At 45.1% G+C, this 20,970-nt stretch overlaps 1 protein-coding gene across 1 annotated transcript in view; it reads left to right on the top strand.

Annotated features, from left to right (window-relative positions):
- The window catches only part of COL26A1 (collagen type XXVI alpha 1 chain), a 165,862-nt gene that overhangs the window by 22,186 nt on the left and 122,706 nt on the right, over positions 1 to 20,970 (top strand). The window contains exons 2-3 of the mRNA XM_041423060.1: positions 1,296 to 1,418; positions 11,614 to 11,717. Of these exons, the coding sequence (XP_041278994.1) occupies positions 1,296 to 1,418; positions 11,614 to 11,717 (227 nt within the window). The remainder of the gene's footprint in view (positions 1 to 1,295; positions 1,419 to 11,613; positions 11,718 to 20,970) is intronic.

Genomic DNA, 20,970 nt, shown 5'->3' with positions numbered 1-20,970 from the left:
AGCCCGCTGGCCCCATGTGGTCCTGGCATGTGTGCCTCCTATTCATGGGGATGGGAGCTATCCAGAGAGCAGGGATTCCTGTGGAGATGGGAGGGGAATGCAAAAAGGGGAAAAAAACAACAAATGCTGTAAATGGCATGTTCTGGGGAAATCAAACTGACGTCGAGGAGGTGGATTAGGGAAGGAGAAGGGGATGTGCAGGTGCATTTCCACTTTGATTTTTGATGTGCAAGGCTGGGGAGTCACTGTGGTGCTTGAAGGGATCAGCTCAATTGAGGGCTCTTGCTTTAAGATAGATGAGGAGCCAGAACTGTGGCTCTGGTTCCGCAGGGAATGCTTACACAAGCATTGGGTGTGTTTTGGAGCACAAGCCGCTGTCTCCATGTCCCACAGTGACCCTAGCTCTGATCCCCAGTCAGTAGGAAAGTGGCTCTCAAACCTGTTAACTACACTGATGTACAAAAACATCACAAAATATTCACAAAAACGATATTCACAAAAACATGAACCAGTATTTGGCAAAATGAGCAATGCTTGCAAGGGGGAAATTTTTTGTATCCCACTCAAGCATGTCACTGGGACCTAAAACTTTTTTTTTTTTTTTCAGAGAAGGTCCCTGAAGGATCTTTAGGTCCCTGAATTCCCTGTGCTGACACTGCAGTTCCTTCTGTCTCATACACCTTGCAGTGAGGGGTCTGTCTCTCTCTTGAGACAGTTTGAGACACTCATCCCTCCCTCCCCTGCATTTTCTCTTGCCCATTCTTAGGCAGTAACCTCAGCAGGACAACAACAGGACTTGTTCAGCACCCAGCTTGTTTGAGCCCTGCTGACAGAGAACTCCACCACACCAAAAAGCAGAATTTTCCTACTCTGCTGTTGTTCAGAATGGTGGGAGGCTGGGGAATGATACCATAACAAGCACGGTGGAATTAAGACCAGTACAATGGGAGCTGACTATCAGGAGATTTGGAACATGTCTTTTTTTTCCCCAAGTCCTATTGTTTCTGATAAGTCACAGAACTAAATTATGCACTGTAAAATTCTGGCCTCTGACAACCAAGCAAGAGGCATTACTGGATCTGTGGTTCAGGTTGGCAGGAGCTGGGAATCTTTCTGCAGCTCTTGGAAGGAGAGGGTGGGGTGAGAAGTGAAGACTGCAAGTTAGCCTGGCTATGGCTGGCAGAAGAAACCACCCCACCCACGGATTCTTGGTCTGTTTTTCCTGCAGTCTGGTGTGTGTTGGTTCCCTGGTTGTCTCTCTGGGGCTGACTAACGTGTGTCCTCTCTCTCTGCAGGCACTGGTGCCACTACACAGTCACAAGGACAGTCTCCTGCCAGGTGCAGAACGGGTCAGAAACAGTGATCCAGAGAGTTTATCAGAGCTGCCGCTGGCCAGGACCTTGTGCCAACTTAGTCAGGTAAAAATCTTCATGTCTCATGCTGCCCAATCCTCCTGCCCTTCCCCTTGGCTTGGCTGGCTGGTGAGGGCTGCAGAGGGTCAGGTGGGATGTCCTGCTTTGGGGTGCTGTGACTGAAGAACATCCCTGGTGATAACTGCAGGGAAATCACAGGTGAAGGTAAGCATAGCATTGTTTCCAGTTTTAGGAGCTCCCTAAACACAGACAGGTCTAATTTAGGAAGGAGACATTGTTTATTCTGTGCAAGGTGGAGGTTCCCACAAATCAAGCACACTGAGGGGTAAATTATAACATCTTTTATACAGAAATGTTTACATGAACCCCCCCGTCTAATATACATTCTCCACCTACCTAATGCCTATTTATTTAGGTGATATAATCTTACACAAGATGCTAGAATCATAAAGTCCTTTTCTTTCATTAAGCAACTTCTATTGTGGAAGTTATGTGACAACATCAGCTACATTTACAAAAGGGGAGCAAATTCAGCCTGGGGACAGATAGTTCAATTCAAAGACATCAGGATTAGGACAAGTTATGTGAAACAGTTTAGCTCAGGCTGTAGTGCCAGTTTGTGCTTCTCCACACAGGAGGCTGCTGCTGGTCAGGCATGAAAGCAGACAAATGTTCAGAGTGAGTGGACAGGTGAGCAGGGGTGCTGGGTCAGTGGTTCTGTGGGACTTGTTGGTGTCAAGTCCCCATACTCAGGGCTGTAGTGGTAATATTGATCACATACACTGGAAAGCTGTGATCAAAGCCCTTAGGGGCAGTGGGGGACAAAGGTAATGTGCCCTGTATCTTTCAGGGTGACATTTCTTTAGACTTCCTGGATTTCAGTACCCTTTAAAGACATGTGGAAACAGAATGTCCTCTCCTCAGACAAGAAGCAAAGCTTAAAAACAGCCACATGTCAAAAACTTGCCCTGAGCCTGCTTTGCCTTTTGATCATTTACAGTCTTGGAACTTACATGTAAGAAGGGAAAAAAGTGTGAAATAGCTGTCCCCAGCTACCACCTTTCAGTAAAATGTCTGCATTGTTGTGCTTTGCCTTCTCTGAAAGGCATTCTCAGAGCAGAATAGTGTTACCCACCCATCTGGGAATTGGGGCAAAAAAGCCATTGTGCTCTAAATTTGTACCTAGCTTCTAAAACTATTTCCCAAATAGACAAGCCATAACTTAGCTCACAGAGCTCACTGATTTTATTGTTATTGTTACCAATTCACCCACAGGGCACTGGTTGAGGTCCTCCTATAGTTGATAACCTGGCCAGAAGGTGACTGCAGACTGAGCCCCACCTCCCTGTTCCTGTGTCACTTCATCTAGAATTCACATATTGCATGGGGCTGTTCCCATTGTTGGTTCTCCAGTTTCCACTTGGCCAGTGGTCAGTCTCAGTTTTTTCACTTGTAATATATCTGCTTTGGTGTCTCTTTTGTCTTTATGCAAGGCTGTGGTTGAAACACTTCATATTTTACACTGTCATGGCCAAACTTCTGTTGAAGCCTTTTAATTTCCCAGGCTTTTTAGGCACATAATTGTCATTAGAAACTTGTGAGCTTTCACCTTGTCTCCTAAACATGCCAAAAATCTTAGCTATTTCTCCTTTTTAACACAACTGGAATTTCATAAGAACCAAACATTTGATCATGTTATTAGTAAAAATTCTTTTTGTGGGCCCCTGCAGTTGATTGATGCCATTGATTCTTACATTAACCCAGAGACTTTAGGAGTAGTGTGTGCTGTTGTGACATTGTTCATGGAACATTTTCAGTTTCAAATGTAGTTTGGTTTGTTTGCCTGATGAGTCCAATTGTTTGGAGACAATGCAGAACAGCAGAAGACATCTCAATTTTTCTTTCTGTGTGAAAATATCATGGAAAGAAACTGGGGTTATTAAATACTTAAGATCTCAGCTGGTGAAAGCTCAGCTAACAGGAGCTGCATTTTTGGAAGATGATCACTATGGAGAAACCTTGAAGAGATGGGAGGACATCAATGCTCTGTTCCCTTTGGGCTGGGAGGAAATGCAGGACAAGAGGATGGAACCCTGCCAGGGAAAAGCCTGCATGCTTCTAGGCACATATTGTATGACATTCTTGCATAAAGTAGAGAAAGACCCCGCACCTCTTTCCCAAGGACCTCTCTGAAAGCTGCTGACAAAATTCTGGAACTCATCTACTTATCATCAGAGGTAAACCAGGTCCTTGATAATTTCCCCTACTGCCACCATCTGAAAGGGAGAGCCCCAAGAAAGAGTAACAACAAAGGTGGGATCTGAGATCCTGAGAGTTGAATGGGCTGTTGGATAAGTTAACCCCAGCCAAGACACCTTTTAGAAGTGGTTGTTTGTTTTCAGCAATGCACCTGACTTTGATAAGAGAATGAAAACAGCTGCTGAAAATGATGACTCTTGTGACGTGTGACTGCTGTGGGCAATGTTTGGTACCTTGAGCCAGGTTGTGTGGTTTGTTGTTGTTTCCTGAGCACACAGCAGCCTAGCACTGTTTTGTTGCCAGCCTATAGGGATGCTTGAAGTGGCTTTCCTTTTTCTGGGAGTTAAGCTGAAGTTCTAAAACTAATTTTTTTTTAAATACTTTTTCCTCCTCTGTCACCAAAATGAGTATTGTCTTTTTAGGAACCACCAATCTCTCTCCTAATTCAGGTAAACCCCATCTCCTGTTTTGAGATGAAATAGAAATAAGGAAACCAGTTCCCAAAGTCACAAGGCAATGTAGTGCCTTTCCTGTTAAGAAACTGGCTTCAAAGGAGCTTGTAAGAGTTTATCAGCATCAAGCTGTACAACTTCCTTTGACAGGTCTCTGAAAATGCCTGCAGAAGATGAACAGAGCACAAAACTCAGCCTGGATGCCCTACTTGTTTCTGTTTCCTCCTTACCTTGTCTGTACCAGTCCCTCTTTTTGGGATTTCTGGAAGTCTAGCTTCCGGCAAGGTCAGGCTCATTCCAGGTCTGGTAGTGGCTAAAAAATGTTCTTGCTCTCTATATCCCTGTGGTTGTTCAGGTAATAGAAATATATCTGCTTTTCCTTTGCTAAAAAAGTACATTTAAACTGTCTTTTGCTCTTCTCCTATTCTTCTCCAGGGAGGTTTGTGGTGCCTGAGCTTGAATTGAAGGGCACAGAGTGTTCTGTGTGACTGTAAGCAATGCAATGTGTCAGCAAGGTATTGGCACCATTTTGCCTTTCTAGTGTTTCTCCCAGCTGTGATTTGTAACAAACTGTTTTCATCTCCTTGTTTACAGGAGTCAGCCATATCTGGAGAGCTTTCATTCTGCCAGCACCCCTTATCAGGCAGCTCACTAGCAAAAGGGATGTCAGCCAAGGAAAAAGGCATCTTTCAGACTCGTGGTGACAGCTGAGAGGGGCTCTCTGCTACAGAGACTCTGCTTATGAGCAGACATTGCTGGGGCCAGACAGGATTTAATCCCTTTCCTGTCTCCCATTCATTCCTGTTGGGTTTCTTTCTCTTACTGCGCAAACTGCAGGTCAGGGTCAAGCCTTTGGCAGAGGAGGATCTGTGAGATCCCAGCCTTGCAGCCCTGGCTGTGGGATGTCCTTGCTGTCCGTTCACTTGCTCCTGGGAAGCTGCTTTAGCAGGAGTGTTGTCATCTTGGCTGGGCTGGGCTGGGATGAGCTGCTCTGTTCTTGCCCTTAGCCCCAGGCTCTTTATTTAGCTTGGGTGCTGAGTTGCTCTGGAGCAGTCTTGGCTGAAGGATTTCCCTCAGCAAATCTGTTCTTGAGCTCTCTCCATTTGTGCAGTGAAGGCTTCAGCTCCTGTGTGCTGCAGGCTGTGCCCTTGCCATGTCACACTCCTGGTGCATGGGCAGCTCTGCAGCAGCCTGGCTGAATGCTTCAAACTCATGTGCCATTTGTCTGTCTGAAAGAAGGCACAAAGTCCCTACCTTGGGGTGTCAAAGGGAGCCTAATCTCTGGTTCTCTGCTGCCTGGATGTTGTCCCCAGCCTGGTAAGGCATCCAAATTGTAACTCCTCTCCTCAGCAATCCTTTTGCTACAGCAGCTGCAGGGTGATGCCCAGTCCTGCCCTGCTTGGGACACTGCACTCCTCAAGGATCACTGAGAAGGGTGGTCTTGAAGGCCAGGCAAGGATTTGAGACCTACTCTGAGTTTCTGGGGCTTTTGTGACCTCCTGTGCCTTCAGACCAGCAGCGCCACCTCACCTGTGAGATGAAAACAGAGCTGCTTTTGTCTTACTGTGTTTTATGACACAATAGGGCAGCTTCTTGCTATACACTAGTTGGACAAAATCAGCCTACTTTTGATTAGAATATTTGTGTATGATTGTTGTGGTTGGTAAAGTAGTGTCTTGGGAGGTAAATGGATGGGATGAATGGCCTTGGCAGATCATGTGCTGTTACAGCCTTCAGAAGACAAACACTTTCTGCTTCAAACTGTTGTTGCCTTGAAAATCCCCATCTCATCTCTGGAAAATCCCCATCTCATCTCTGGAAATCTTTTTCATTTGTGGTGGGATATTCCAGCTCCTCTCCTACTTGTCCCATCCTTGAAAATGAATGTTCCCAGCAAGGCTGTGTGAATTTTTATTATGCTTTGCTGTGTTCTGTGGTCACAGAGCTGTGTCACTTTAGCTTTTGAGCCTCCTGTCTCTGCAGCATTTCTGCCTTCAGACACTGCGAAGATCTTCCAGGAAACCCACATCTGGCTTGTACAGGGATGGGTTTACCTGGTCTCTTACTTTGATAAGAATCACTGAAACTCCAAACATTAAGTTAACCATCTGTTGCCTTTAAACTTCACTCAGAGATGGGAGAGATGGCAGGAAGAGTGTTCTTGCAGCACAGCAAATCTGGGTTGTGATGCCCTTTCCAGCTGCCTGTCACTGCCCGGTTTTTTATTTCAGTGTTGTAGCTGGTTTGGCTTATCACAAATACTCTGCATTTGATGTAAGCAGGCTACACATCTTGCATGGATCGTTCTTGTTTGGTGTTTTTGAATGCTGGGTTTTCTTTTTTTTTTTTTTTTTGTTCTTTTCATTTAAGTTGGACACATTACTCTCCCGGAGGGATTTTACAAGCTAGTTTGTAGAATAACAAAGAAGGAATTCTGCAGGCTCATCCAATTTGGTCTTCTGTGCTTTTGAAAACTGTTGCTACAGGGTCAGTAGGAGAAGTTGGGGATCTGTCACCCAGGAGATTGGACTGTAGATGATGTTTCCCCTCAGTTTCAGAACTAGTAATGCCACAGGGAAATCCTTCTCTCTTTCTTGCTTTCCAGTCAATTGAATAATAAATCCCAGAGCTTATTCCAGTGCATTAGGATTGCTATTTGAAGTCCTGTTACACATAAACTCTTTTATGTGTTTAATTCCCTCACAACTCCACATCTTGGAGAGAAATGTGCTTGGAAAAAGGCATCTGCTCTCTGAAGCACACATGGGGTATAAAAGCAGGATGAACAGTGCTCCTACGAGGGACAGACAGAGGCTCTGGGTGTGCAGGATTAGAGCTGTAGCACAAAGGGGCATTCTCAGCTTTGAACAATGGCTCTGTGGTGCTGCCTGGGCACAGGTGGAGGGTCACCTGTTCCAGGGGTTGTGCTCAGGCTGCTGATTGAGGCCTTTTGATCTTGCCCAGACATTCTCTGAGCACTCCTCCTCCCTTCTCAGTGCTGCTCTGCAATAGCACTGACATCTGATTGTTAATAAAGGCAGGAGCTAATGGTTACTCTGTGGCGGCATAGAAACATCTGTCTCTGTGTCCTTGGCCTTTTTTCCTGGGACTGAGAGACTGTCAAGTATTGCTTGACAGCAGGGCATGGCAGGTAAATAAGTTTGTTTCCTGGGTTTAGACTTTTGCTAAGTTGTTTGAACCAGATGTGTTCAGAGCTAAACAAAGTCTTCTTCCTCCCCCTTGGCAAAGGCAGAAGACACAATGAGCTCCAACACTCCTGCAGCTGCAGGTTGGTTGTTTTTTGTTTAATCTGGTGTCTGCAGGAGCATATTTGGAGCTCCTCTGGTTATGTTGTTCCCTGGGGATCTACTGTGTTTGTGGTAGGGAAGCTGGAAGAGCTGGGGCTGCAGGAAAAAAGAGCCCAGCTCTGGTTCACAGTGATGGTCTCTGCCATGCCTGCGAGTGCAAATATGATGGCAAAGGTGCTTCTTGTCCCTGCATCTGCTGTGGCCCTGGTTTGAGGTGAAGCTGTGTCAGAGGAGCTGCCTGGTGTAATCAGTGTCTGGTAGGTTTTGAGGGGATGGTTATGATGGTCTGTGTGGGCGTGGTGGTTTGAGAACCAACTATATATTTGATAGTTTCAAATATATATTTGATAGTTTCTCTGAGCTCTTAAACTCCCTTCTTTCCAAGTACTTTGAGATATGGTTACTTAACTTGATGGATTTGAAATCTGATTTCAGAACACTCTGATTTTCTGTGGGGAGTTGCAGGGTTTTGGCATGTCTGGTACCAAGAATTAGAGGAAATACCCGAGCTTTGTCCTGAATGCCTTTTGATGCACTTGTTGGAATGAAGATGAGGATCCCTGGAAGACAATATGGCAGTTTTATGGATGGCGTTGGACCCTCTGGGTTGATACCTGACTTCAGCGCCATGAGAGAAGCAGGCAAACCAGAGCTTGGATTCCTTGGTTTCTGGACTCTTTGCCAGTCAAAAAGGCAAGTTCATTCATCTTGTGATCCTGAAACCCATCAGTAAGTGATGGTGAAACTTCCAATCTGGGGCTTGAATAAAAATCAATAGAAGCCTCTGAGGGTCACTGAGGTCTCCTTGGGCACAAACTGCAATGGCTGAATGAATCAGAGTAACAAAACCTTCTCTTGTGATGTGGAAACGAGTTTCACGCCTTCCCTCTCTGTGGTCTTTGTGCACAGCTTTGTTTGTGAGTGTCAAAGGGCAGGGGAAATCCAGAAAGGGTGAAGGTATTTCCTGTGTGTGACAGGCTGTCCTGCTTGGGTCATGGCAGAGATCACCCTGTCTCTTTTGACCTGATTTTTGAGGCTTTGATCCAGGAATGTAACACTCTTCTCCTTCCTTGTGTCATGTCTGCCCGTTGTGTTCAGTGACACTTCCATGAAAACAAGGGAGACACATCCTTGTGTGCTGAGGACTGAGAATCATTGGCTGCCATCCCTTGGTGTATCCTGACCTCCCCAGTACTTACAGTTTCATACCCCCACATCAGTTCATCAGTCAGCTCATGCTCCTTCCCCAAATTACCACCTCCTTGGCAGTCACTTAGAGCCACAAGAGATGCTGTTTCCCAAATGATAATTGCATGTGGACAAGCTCATGTAGCTCATCCTACAGGGATCAGACAGCTCCAAGGACAGCCATGTGCTGGCTCTGGTCTAGGAACAGCTGCTTCAGCTTTCTGGGCTCTTCCCTGGGAGTTGCCCCACTCCCTGGGATATTGTTGTGAAGCCTCAGCAAATTCCCTGGAAATGACTCCTGACTCTTGCAGTGGAGTGGCAGACCCTGGTAGTTTGCTCCTCCATGAAGTGCTTGGAGTTCTCCTGCTGAAGGGAGCTGTGTGCTGGGCACATCCTTTGGCTCCCTGAGGAGCAGAGCAGTGCAAGGTTGTGGCTCCTCCAAACTTCTTCCCCTCTGCTTTGGTAGATTTCTGTGCCAGCGTTTGTGGCTTGAGTGACATCCAAGCGAAAGGCTTCCCTATTTTGCTACCAATCCTTTTTCTGCTTCTTGTGTTTTCCACACATTTTCATTCAGGGGCTTCTGATCTTTAACAGGTATCTTCCTTCCCTCTCCTTTTCCATATACTTTTTTTCATCTCCTTCAGTTGCAACACTACAAGCATCAGATGGTGACGATGCTTTTCTAAAGGTGCTTTCTGTGCTCCCCTCCTGGAACAGGAGTCATAAATCTGCATGATGTGATGCCACAGGTCATAGCAGACCTTGGTGCCATGTCACAAAATTGAGGAAAAATGATGCTATGAAGAACAGAGCAACTCCAGAACAAATTGGACTTGCAAACTGGGCCCATTTCAGATGCCTGAGTGCACAATGCTGAACAGAGCTGCACACGTCAGGACACTTCCAGGGAATTCAGAGTGGGTGGTAGACTGTGACAGCTGAGCTCCACGCTTGTCCTGCCCTGAGAAGTCCTCCCTCATTTGAGGATTAAACTAGAGCTACTTCCCCGACACAGAAATGCTGCCAAAATTCCAGTCTGGCTCAAGCCACTCTCCACACTTCATAATGAAGTTTGAAAGAGTTTTAACATCTTGGTGTTGGCAGAAACATGGTTTTAAAATCACGGTGTGGTTGGAGACACGCTGGCTCTGGACACTGGTAACAAGGCTGGAGACTTTCATCTGAAGGTCAAATCCAGCTGTGGTGTTAGTGACAAAGTCATGAACTTCTGACTGATGCTTTGGGGCTTACGTGTGGAAACGTGTCTGGAGTCCAACGCCAGGACTGGGAATTGGGAGACCTGGGTTCAATTCCTGGGCTTTGCCAGAGCTATTCTGAGAGACCCTCAGCAAGCGTCTTTGTGCCTTTGGTCTCTTTGTGAAAAAGCACCGAAGGTCCACCTACATCAGCGTGCTGCAACTCACACAACTCCTGAACACCACTGGATGCAGAAGAGCAAAGAAATAGGTGGGATGAGCTGGCTCTGTGCAGCCCATACCATCCAAGTGCCTGGATCACAGCTGTGGGTAGTAGCATGGGCTGGTGTGCTTTTTGGCAGCTCCAAGGCTGAGGACATCATGTTCTCAGGAGACTGTGCTGCTCTCCTGTCTCTGGGTAAGGCTGTTCCCAGGGCAGGCAGCCCTGTGCAGCCCACCCTCTCCAGTGGCTATAGCAGAACTTAGTTTCTGTGTTTGGCAGCTGGCACAAATCATCAGCAAACAGCTTCCTGAGAAATTAGCTTCCCAAAGACTCTGCTAACCACGACTGAGCTGCTCCCTTCTTTCTGAGACACACATGGGCAGCCTCTCCTGGCAAGCCTTTGTTACTGCTTTTGGAGTAGCTACCAGCCACTGCAGTGCTGTCCTGGGTGTACACCTGCCTCCCCCTGAGCAGTTTTGGATGAGATTCATGCAACCTCCAGCTTTGTTTTCCCCCTGTGCCCAGCTGAGCCTGGGGCAGTCTCTGTCTCCTCTGGCTCTCAGCAGGAGGAGCCTCTTCCCCAGGGACAGGGTGCTCGGGGCTTGTGTCTGCCTGGCTTGGAGAGACAAGCATAAACTGCAGCCTGCAACACTGTAATCCCAAAGCTGCAGACTCTCCCTGTGTGTGCCAAATTCTTTTGGCTGTTAAATAAGGGTAGGAATTTCGAGGGGAACTTGTAGAGTACAACTTCTGTGTTTGCTTTTAGCTTCATGAATAGCAGCAGTGACTTGTTTGGCTGTGTACTGGGAAAACTCTTGAGTTGCCAGCTTTGAGGAGCTGCTGTTTTAAAGGAAAAGTTGTCACTTATGCAACTGTCTGTTTTGTGTTGACTTCAGAATCACTGGTGCTTTGCACAGCCCTGCTGTGTCTGCAGGTCACCCTCCAGTTCCCAGAGGGGCTTGGCAGTGCTTGTGCTGTAATTGGGACCCTGGGGATGCTGTGCTGCTCACAGAGCTCCCAAACTGTCCTGCAGAACCTTGGCTGTGGTCCAGAAGAGTGTGATCAGTGTGAAGAGTACTTCAGACTGGGGGAGAATTGAGGCACAGGTCAGGTAGCTGGGAAAAGGCTCCATGAAGGTCTCTGATGTAGCTGTCATGCTGATGTGTTGGTACATCTCAGGTCTGAGTGGTGGGGAAAAGGAAGGCACCTGGGAGATGGCAAACTATTACTGCTGAGTGAGGAAAGGCTATTGCCAGCCTCTGTTCAATGTCACAGAAGCCCACATGAAGAGAGAGTGTGGAAAACAAGTCATCATCTCTGCTACTTGCAGGGCTTTGCAGTGATGAGACCTGCACAAAGCTGCTGGTGGTACCTGCAGGAGGAGAGGTATGGGGAAGAGCCAGTAGAGCATGAGGGCTTAAGGAAGAAAATAAAAGCTGTTAAATTACATCCACACTCTAATAAATCCTTGCTGATATTTTGTGTGACTCCTTTTCTATGGCTGGGGTTGGCTGGGTGCTCTGGGGTATATCTAGGTGGGAAGATGTGCTGTGAATTAGTAGCAGCACTGTTGGAGTGGGTCACTGTGCTCTGCTGACTCCTTGTTTGTGTTAGTTACAGGACTCTCATCAGGCCCACGTACAAAATGTCCTACAGAACTGTGACCACGCTGGAGTGGAGGTGCTGTCCTGGCTTCACAGGGAGCAACTGTGAGGAGGGTGAGTTATCAGCAATGCCTCTGTCCCTATGGAGCAGCAAGGATGGACTGGCTGCCTTGAGCTGGGGTTTGTTCCTTACTATGTCCTACACCTCTTAAACACAGGAACAAATCACCTGTTCCCTTCCCCATTGTTATCTGAATGTCACACACAGATCTGAAAGGTGGTCTTGGAAAACAGATCTTTCTGAATGCCCGCAAACAGGCTTGAACAGGGAGGGGGAAAGAAATAAAGAAAGAAAAGGGAATCGGGGATGACCTTTTTAGAGATGTGATCATGCTTGGCATCCCTGTTGTGTTCAGAAAATATGCTTTCTCCTTTTTGTGTGTTATTTTCTCCCAGTCCCTGTTGTCACCATCAGTTGCTGTATCTAATAAAAGCTGGTCCCTGGAAGCTGCTTCTGAACGTTTTATGGCTGTAAGGTCTGGACATAAATAATGTGTGCCCCAGAGAGCTTTGAATCAATGCCTTTGGTTCCCCTTTCTACCTGCTCCTTGACTTATTGGTGTAACATTCATGTTGCCGAGCATGTGAAAGCACAGGCTCTCCACTCTGAGAAAAACACAGGGCTCTTTCCAGAGCAGGAGGAAAAAGTATTTTCCTTTTTTTTATCACAATAGGGCATGTTTTATATTTTCCTTCCTAACATTTCCTACTTTAACTGTCACTTCTGGGGATTTGAAACAAGTCCTGCTTCTCCAGCAAGTATCAGGTTTAGGCATTAAGGCATCTGCTGAACCTGACTTGAGAGTTCACAGCTTATGAATGGGAGGAGAAACTAAGCCTGGAGTTTTCTGTTCATTTGCATCAGGTCAACACAGCCTGTCTCTGGCTCTGAAGGGTCAGTGGGGGTGTCCAACATCTGAGTCTGCTCTTTGTGCTCGTTTTCTTTGTGCTGTGATATCTTAATACCAATCACACAATTCAGGCAAATCTCTGACGAGGAAGTTGTCTCGTTACAGTCCCAAAGAGTGCTGGCTGCAGACAGCAGCTGGCTCCAGGCTCCTGAGGAAACAATAGCTTCCCAGAAGCTCCAGAAAACCCTTACAAAGTGGCAAAACTACCCAAAGTTGCATTCTGCAGGAGAAAGCTTTACATTTTAACATAATGCTAAAAGAAGTGAGCTGAGAGAGAAGCTGCTTTGTGCAGCTTGAGTTTTCAGCTGTCCCTGCAAGGAAGGGGGAGCTGGGGGTGGTGGCAGAGCTGAGGATGTGCCTAGTGACCTGAGGAGCCCTGTGTGCAGCCTGTTCGTGCCTGTAGGTTTGGACAGGTGGGAGTTATTGCAGCTTAGTGGTGCTGCTAGTGCAAAGGAGAGATTCCAGCTCCCCCCTGCAGTGCCAGATCTGTCTCAGCAGAGTTCAGTGCAAATAAAAAGCCAACATGAGCTGGTTTGAGAAAGCCGGCAGCGACCTCGCAGGAGCAGGTATGTGCAACGAGGTGACAATTTTATACAGTTACTTTGAAAGGTGGAACTGTTCTTTTGGGTTTGGATATGGTCTGTGGGGTGTGAGAAGAAAGCCAGTAGTAAGCCCTTACTTTCAAGTGTGAGATTCTTTTTACCTTTTTTTTCCCCTCTCCTTAAAACATCTGGTGCTACTGACAGTCCCATATCCTTGAATGAAAGAGGAAAATAAAAAAGACTCCTTTCTAGTGCAGCAGGGTTAGGCCACTTAGTTTTTAGTGTAAATACTGGTGCTAGTGGTCTTCATGGCCCTTCAAGCTGTCAATTTTAAAATGGAAATATTTACTTACTCCTTATGTTAATTCTTAATGTTAGTGTCACTTGGAAATCAAAGTAAAAAAGGCTAAAAATAGGCTGTTTTAGGGTTTTTGGCAACACAATATAAGGCCTTTTGTACTCTTTCCTTTCTGTGCTCTCCCCTACTGCAAGATTGGTTCCTCTGAGAGGGTGGGATGCTTATCTGTGTGAGTTCTTCCTGGAAACAGCAGACAAAAGGAAACAGAAAACTAAACTGAAGCAAAACAGAAACAGTGCAGTGATGAAGCCACACTGAGTTAGCAGGGCAGAACCTCAAAATGCTTTCATCTTTCTGTGGTAGTTAGGTTCCTTCTCAATATTTCATTTCACTTGTATGTGCAGCTGGTGCTTTAGAAGTTGGTGTGAGGTACGTATGACTGGAGGCAGCCTGGACCTGCATTATTTTTAGCTTGCTTTCTTGCTGTGTTGCAAATCCTTCTGTTCTGTGACAGCCACTGTTGCCAAAGGAATGGCAGCTGCAGTGGCTCTGAGCTTCCACTGCAACATCTCCTGGTCCAGAGACTGAAGGGAAACTCTTCCTTTCCCAATGGGTCTTGGAACAGTCAGGGTTTGATTCCCTCAGTGGGATGGATTAAGCCAGCAGAGAATGGATTGATGAAGCACACAGAAGAGTTCTGGAAGCTGTGTGTGCATGGGCATGGATGAAGGTAGTCTTTGCATCCTGATGACATAAATCTATTGATTCCTTCTTTAACCCCCAGTGAGCAGAGTTAATATTTGCTCCCTTTTTGTGCTGTTTTGGAACAGTGTCTTTGGGGGAACCACTGTAACATATCTGGAGGATAGATTATTTTTACTAGCTGTCCTTACATCAAGCCTTCCTTGCCCTTTTAAAATTTATTTCTTTTAGCATTTTATGAGGGAAGACAGGACAGGGAGAGGGTGAACCAAGGAAAGAAGTGAAAAAATTTGAAGCCATTCAGAGGCTGCAGCTATTTCTGGTACCATAACTTGTGATCTCCCAAATGGCAGGTCAGCTTTTCTTTAGCAAAAGCAGCAGCTCAGTGTGGTGTCTAGCCCCAAAGTATGACCGACTCCTGATGAGAGTGCCTTGCTGTAACACACCTTCAGTGGGAAAATCCTATGCTAGAGCAAGCTCTTAAAGGTAATTAAATCGTTGAAGTGTCTCCATCCTCAGCTGGTAAGTTTAGCTTGAGACAGTAACCACTTGTCACCAGCTGACAGGCACCTACATTAACACTGAAAGCTGCACAATTTTGGATTTAAATTATCCTGGGAATCTAACTCCTGCACTGGAGCTGATAAAGAGCAGCATTGCCTGGAGGAAGCCCAGCTCTAGAGGTGGATGGACATTTTGCTCTCAGTGGGCCATTAATTTACTGAGGTAAATTTCCAGCCTGTTTCCTTTTTCAAGCTGACACTGCCTTGGGGCTTTCTCCCCTTCCTTTCCTTTCTTTCTACTCAGCCCAAGGTATGTCAGTATTTGAAAGATCTCCAGTTCCTTCACTGTAGAACTGTGACCTGCTCATTGAGTTGGCAGTCAAAAACCACCAGTTGTACCAGGCCTTCCCAAAGGGTTTCTGGCAACTTCCTTGGATGGAGAAAAAGACTTGATGCAAACTGGTCTGGTGAATATAACTGTCACTAGATACTAACTTTTATTTTCCAGTTTCAGGGGGTTTTTGTTTTGTTTAAAGTGGAGCCCAAGCCCAGGACAGGAAATGAATGCACTGAGCCACCCAGTCTGCTGCCTGCTGATATAAAGAACATATGGATGAGGGCAGTGCAGGGGTGAAGTGGTTTAGCCGTTGCAATCATGCATCAAGCTGATTGATTTGAATCCAAGATGATGCTGACATTTCAACTCAGCCTTTTTTTCTATATGGCTGAAAGTTCAAAGGCAAATGCAACCTCTTGGGAGAGGAAAAGTGTCCCCAGCAAGTTCAGGGGCTCAGCACTGCCCTGGAGCTCTCCAGCCAGGCGAGGTCTTATTTTACTTTACAAATATAGCATAGCTTTCTTCCTTGTTTGTTTGTACTGCTTGAGTTTGGGACAGTAGCCAGTATCCTATTTACCCCAGAAGCAGATTGATGGTAGACAGCTTAGCTGTTTGGGCAAGAAACAGCTCCCAGAGTAACCTCAGCACCTCTAAAGTGATGCTATTGTGATTCCAAGCTTTTTAAAAAATTTCTTTCCTAAGAATGCAAGTAAGATAGGAAATTTGAGCAGCCTTGTTCGAGTAATAGCTTAATTGGAGATTTTTTTCCTTTTTTTAATGTCTCCCCCTCCTCATATCAGTTCTTGCAATAGTCTGATCTACTTCTAATAACTATTATTTGCATCTTTCTTGTCATCCTGATATTTTTTAAACTTCTTAAGATTCCCATGTGTTTACAGTTTTCAAAGCAGCATAAGAAAATGAGGACTTTGCTCTTGGTATGATAAAGTGCGAAAACTCCTTTAATTTTTACTGCTGGTTTACAAAATTTCTTGGTCCCAGGAGGAGAAATGCAGAACAACACTGCCAGGAAAATCAGCAAGCAAATGCAATTACAAGACAAAATTTGACGAGACTGGGAGAAAGGACATCAAAACAAGAGATCTGAAAGCCCATTGAAGTGCTCTGAAGGGAAGGGAATTCAAAGTGGTGTTAATGGGACCTCACTTCTCCAAGCCTTGTCCATCTTCCCCATGAGCCACTAAGACACAGAACTGTCCATGATGTGAAAGTGCAACACCGAGATTATGAAGTAATATTTCCTGTAGTGTCACAGCAGTTCTCTCCAGGAGTTGAGCTTGTGTGTTCTCCTTTCCTCAAGTCCCTCAGTTCCTTCCCCAGCAGAGCTTTTTGCTGCCACTGAGCTTTTTAATCTCCCCTTAGAAACTGAGAAAGTGTAAGAGAAAGCAGTGGGAGTCAGAGCCACTGCAGTGCCTGTTCCTGTTCCTGCTGAACCCTGGTTCAGTGATGTTTGCCCACTGCAGCTGAGTCCAGCTCCTGTCAAAACAAAACTTCCACGTGAACGCTGAAATTCCCCCCAAGGTGGTTTTTTCAGTGCCCTCTGACTGGATGGGCAGTTCTGTGCTGCAGACATGGCAGACTGAGGTTCCTTCCCTTCAAGTTTGGATCTAACAGGATGCAGTTCTCTACTAGAGACTGGTTCAGTAATTCCTTTAGAGAAATGTGACTTATCTCTCATCTGAGACCTTTAAAACCAAGTACAACATTTGATTCCACACAGCAGATTTTTTTTTCTGAAAATAACTTTTCATGCCAAAGTTTGTTTGTTAGATACAGTGAGTGAATTATGTGAATACGTTACAGACTATTAAGTGGAATGTAAATTAATTATAGTTTTTTTAAATAGGAGGTAAAATGTGATAACTATCTCTGTAAATCTGCCTTCAAAAATACTTTATGAAAAAATATAAGTGGAATGTAAATTAATTATAGTTTTTTTAAATAGGAGGTAAAATGTGATAACTATCACATTTCACAAAACATGTGAATCCCCCATGAAGGAATTGCTGACATGTGGAAATGGCTTCCTGAGCACTGATGTTTGTGATGTAGGTCCCAGGTGTTGGACAGTACCTACCCCAGTTTTTTCTTCCACAGGATACACCTCCTGGTGCTCCAGTGTTCCACCTCCTGCAAGTACTTCTGGTGGCCTCTTCAATACAAATCCACCAGAAGTTGCCCAAACCACCCTACAATGTATCACCCACTTGCTGTCTGCTCCCATCACCGTGCTGACCACTCAGCAACCTCTGGCTTCAGGCATAACTTGTGTCACCCCTGATCAAACTGATCAAATTTTCTGAGGAGTTCCTGGAGCGTGTGGTCACTGTTGGAAGTATCCACAGCCTGCTGAGAGCACTTTCTGGCATCAGCACTCTGTGACTACTTGAACAATTTCTAAATGTTCATCTTCCTTTTCAATACATAGATTTAAAAAAAACCAAAATCCCTGTTAGATTTCCAAATATTTTGACACTGCATTCCAGCATCTGAGTAGTTTCATTTTTTTGGACATTTCTAATGTGAACAGGGAGAATTTTATTGAGCACCTAATGTCAAAATATCTGAAGTGCTAAATATCTGCAGATGTTATCTTAACATAAGTGGGAAAGCTGTATTCTGTACCATTACACTGTCCCAAATTTTTTAGCTCCCATCAAATTACTGTGGTATGTGGAGAATCTTTTGTATTTTCATAAGCTATTGGCTTTCCCAAACACATGGGATGCTTTCTGCTGTGTGTATGTCTTAATTCACAAGTGAAGGACCCACCTGTTTATAGAGAACGACTTTCCTATGAATTTGCTTTATTTCTAATCAGGAGTGGGCATAATCTTCCCCTGGGTAGGGCTGGACAGGGCTTGGAGCAACCTGGGCTGGTGGAGGCTGTCCCTGCACATGGCAGGGGTGGAATGAGATGGAACTTTAAGGTCCCTTCCAACCCAAACCATTCTGTGCTTGTTTCAGACTTGTATAAGCTCAGAGACATCTCTAGTGATAGATTAGTTAGATATTGAAAGTTTTGCACCCAAGGGAGCTCCTGAATTACTTTAGAATAGAACTTGGGAGGTGTGGGCTCTGAAGAGCTCATCCAACCTCTTGACATTTTCTTTCATAATCTTTACTGCCTCCTTCAACCCTGAGCTTTTAACAAGCTACTTTCTCATGCAGCTGTTCCTTCAGAGCTCTTGTTTTCCCCCAAATTATCACTTGTTTCCCATTCATCCTCCCAGTGATGAAATTTTATTTGCTTGAGGCTGTTAGAAGGGAGTTGGTTTTTTTCCCCTCTGTGTCTCATTGTTAGAGCCTTTGGGAGTTGCTGACAGTGTAGTGTCCTCTGGAAAAAGGGACATGTGACATGTTATGCTGTGACTCCTGCAAATGCAGTTAGTACCAAAGTCAGGAAAAACATTCTCCCAAAAAACTCCACCCTGTCTCTCTTTTCCACAGCCACTCCCTTGGAGGTGGTGGGGAAGGGGTGGAGCTGTGTTTAAACCAGAAATTAGTACTTTTTGGAGTGAACACTCCATTTCCATAGGGAAGAGCTAAATGAGAGGAATGGTCTCTAATTGGTGGCCAGTGATCAGTTTGATGCTCTTCAAGTGAATTACAGATAATAATGGAAGAAGAACTAAACCCACCTGCTGATGCTGTTCCCAAGTTTCCTTGCTGCTGCACTGACTTGTTTTTTATATCAGGAATAGGAAATGAGGCTTAGGCCTTTGATGTGAAATTCCACAGTTGGAAGGGGTGGCAATGAGGAATCTCTTTCTTTCACTCACTCTGCAAGGCTATTACCCACTTAACCAGCTGGTTTGTGTTTAATTTTTGAGCACTTACAAAATTACAGCTCCCTCCCCATCATTTTCAAGGGCTTAGTTATGAAATGTGTGGATTTAATGTTGCTGTCAAACAGTGCTGAATGGAATGGTTCCTTGAGGAAGAACTTACTGAATTTCTTGCAGGGGAATTCTTGAGTGGCCTGATTTGCAGAGTGCCATTTCTTTTTAGTGTAGTAATTTATTTACTTTTAGTTATCATTGACATCTGACTCTAGAGGCAGGGGATACTTGTGCAGATATTAATGTTGGGGAGGATAAGGGAAAGATGAGGGACAAAGTTCCAGGTTTTCAGGACTTTCACCTCTAGGTGTGATTCTGTGTTCAGAATCCTGCTGCCATCTCTTATTTCTGTCTTGTCAAATACTGGGGGAGAGGCAAGAACATAATTTACACCACACAAGTTCTAAGAGACCTGGGCAGAACTGATCAAATAATGAGTTGTCACTTTGTGTGAGTGATGGAGAAGTATCTTGTACTCCTGAGATTTAAAGACATAGGATAAAGGAAGATCCTGAAGATGGGAGACTTCATCACCAGCTTTCCACAGAGAGCAGATGGACAGGCCAAGGTACTCTTGCAAAAAGTTTTTTAATAAGTTTAAGCCAAGTTGTTGACAGTGCAAGCTTTTTGCATGTGTGAGTGGCAGGATGTGTCTGAGGGGGTGTGAGACGAAGGGGAGAAGGGGAAGGAGGACACAGAGTACATGGGGTGGTGCAGTGGTAGCAAGCTGAACTGGAGCCAAGATTTGAGGGTGAAGCAGATGGACACATTCCTATTTATATCTTAAGGAGTCTTGCCTTCCCCCCCTTTTTTTACACAGGTTTTTCATTAAACAAGTTAATGTGATTGGTACTGTAACACTTCTGTTTTCTCTGGTAACTAATTCCAGTTGTGGGCTGCTCAAAAGTATCATCACAAGGAGGATTTATGCAAGGGCAGGATGTGAGCAGGGTAAGCCTCATCCACACAAACTTTCTTCAGGAAGAAGAGATTTACTAGGTACCTAAATCCCCATTACAACAACTTTGTTGTGTGGAAATGGGATTCCAAGGAATTGGGATCCAGGTGGAATTGGGATTGCAAGCCCAAGAGTAGGAGCAAATGTGGATTTTCCAGAGAAGTTGGACGTTGGTTTCATGTTTTGTAGACTTCAAGGTGAAAGCAAGAGGTAAGCATTGAATTCCCGTGTTGCTGTTGCTGAATCCTAGACTTTATTCTTACTCCATTCCTTGTTATCAAATGGGGAACCAAAAGTGTTCTTTCAAATAATAATTTCTGGTGTAGTTTAATTTCAATTTAACATGAAGTGCTAGGCAAAAGCATGTTCCATGCATTTCAATGTTGTCTTCTCTATGTGAGCCCCTTACAAGGATAAAGGCAATAAAGCTCCATTTGGGAAGCTACAGAAATGTGCAACTGCAAACCACACATCTCACTTGAAAAGAACCCTGTGCTATCATTAGTGAGGGTTTAGACTGTGCCATTTTGGGCAGAGGTGGCAAATGGAGTTGTCCCAGGGACTGTGCTCAGCCCAGCATGGCTTGTTATTCCATTTCCAAGTTAGTGTAAGGAATGGAGAGCCCTCCCTAATCAGATCTGTGTGTGTTGGAGGCTGGGCAGTACTGGGAATATGTGGTAGACCAGGATTAAAATGCTGTTAAATCTTGATTGAATTGTAGAATTGGGCAAGAATCCATGAAGTGAGATTTGATCAAGGACAGACAGAGAGGCAGGAATAATTAAATGCACAGATTTAAATAAGGGATTCTGAAGGTAGTAGGATCCCAGGGGTGGGAATGGAGTTTGTGGAAGATGTCAGATTGAAGTGTTGCTCTAAAGTCAGGAGAAGAAATGCCATGTTGGAGTTTGATGATACAGATACTCTGACCAGGTGTAACATTTACTACTAAATAATCCATGGCACTGCCTGACACACAACACATAAAACTTTCATGGACTGTGGTACCTGCATGTGTTTGTGTTGGTGGGTTTCAGAGAGGTCACATTTGAGCATTGATTGGAACTTCAGCCTTTTAACTGCTAAACTCATGTGAAAGCCAGTCCTAATTGTGCTGCACATGTCAGCCCCAGGGCCTTAAATACTGTAAAGGGATGTGTTGCATCTGTGAAGGAAAGTGTTTGGCTCAGAAA

The sequence above is a fragment of the Onychostruthus taczanowskii genome, unplaced genomic scaffold (genome assembly GCF_017590055.1).
Source record: "Onychostruthus taczanowskii isolate IOZ18803 unplaced genomic scaffold, ASM1759005v1 scaffold75, whole genome shotgun sequence".
NCBI classification, from domain to species: domain Eukaryota; kingdom Metazoa; phylum Chordata; class Aves; order Passeriformes; family Passeridae; genus Onychostruthus; species Onychostruthus taczanowskii.
This window is presented reverse-complemented; position numbering and strand designations above follow the sequence as displayed.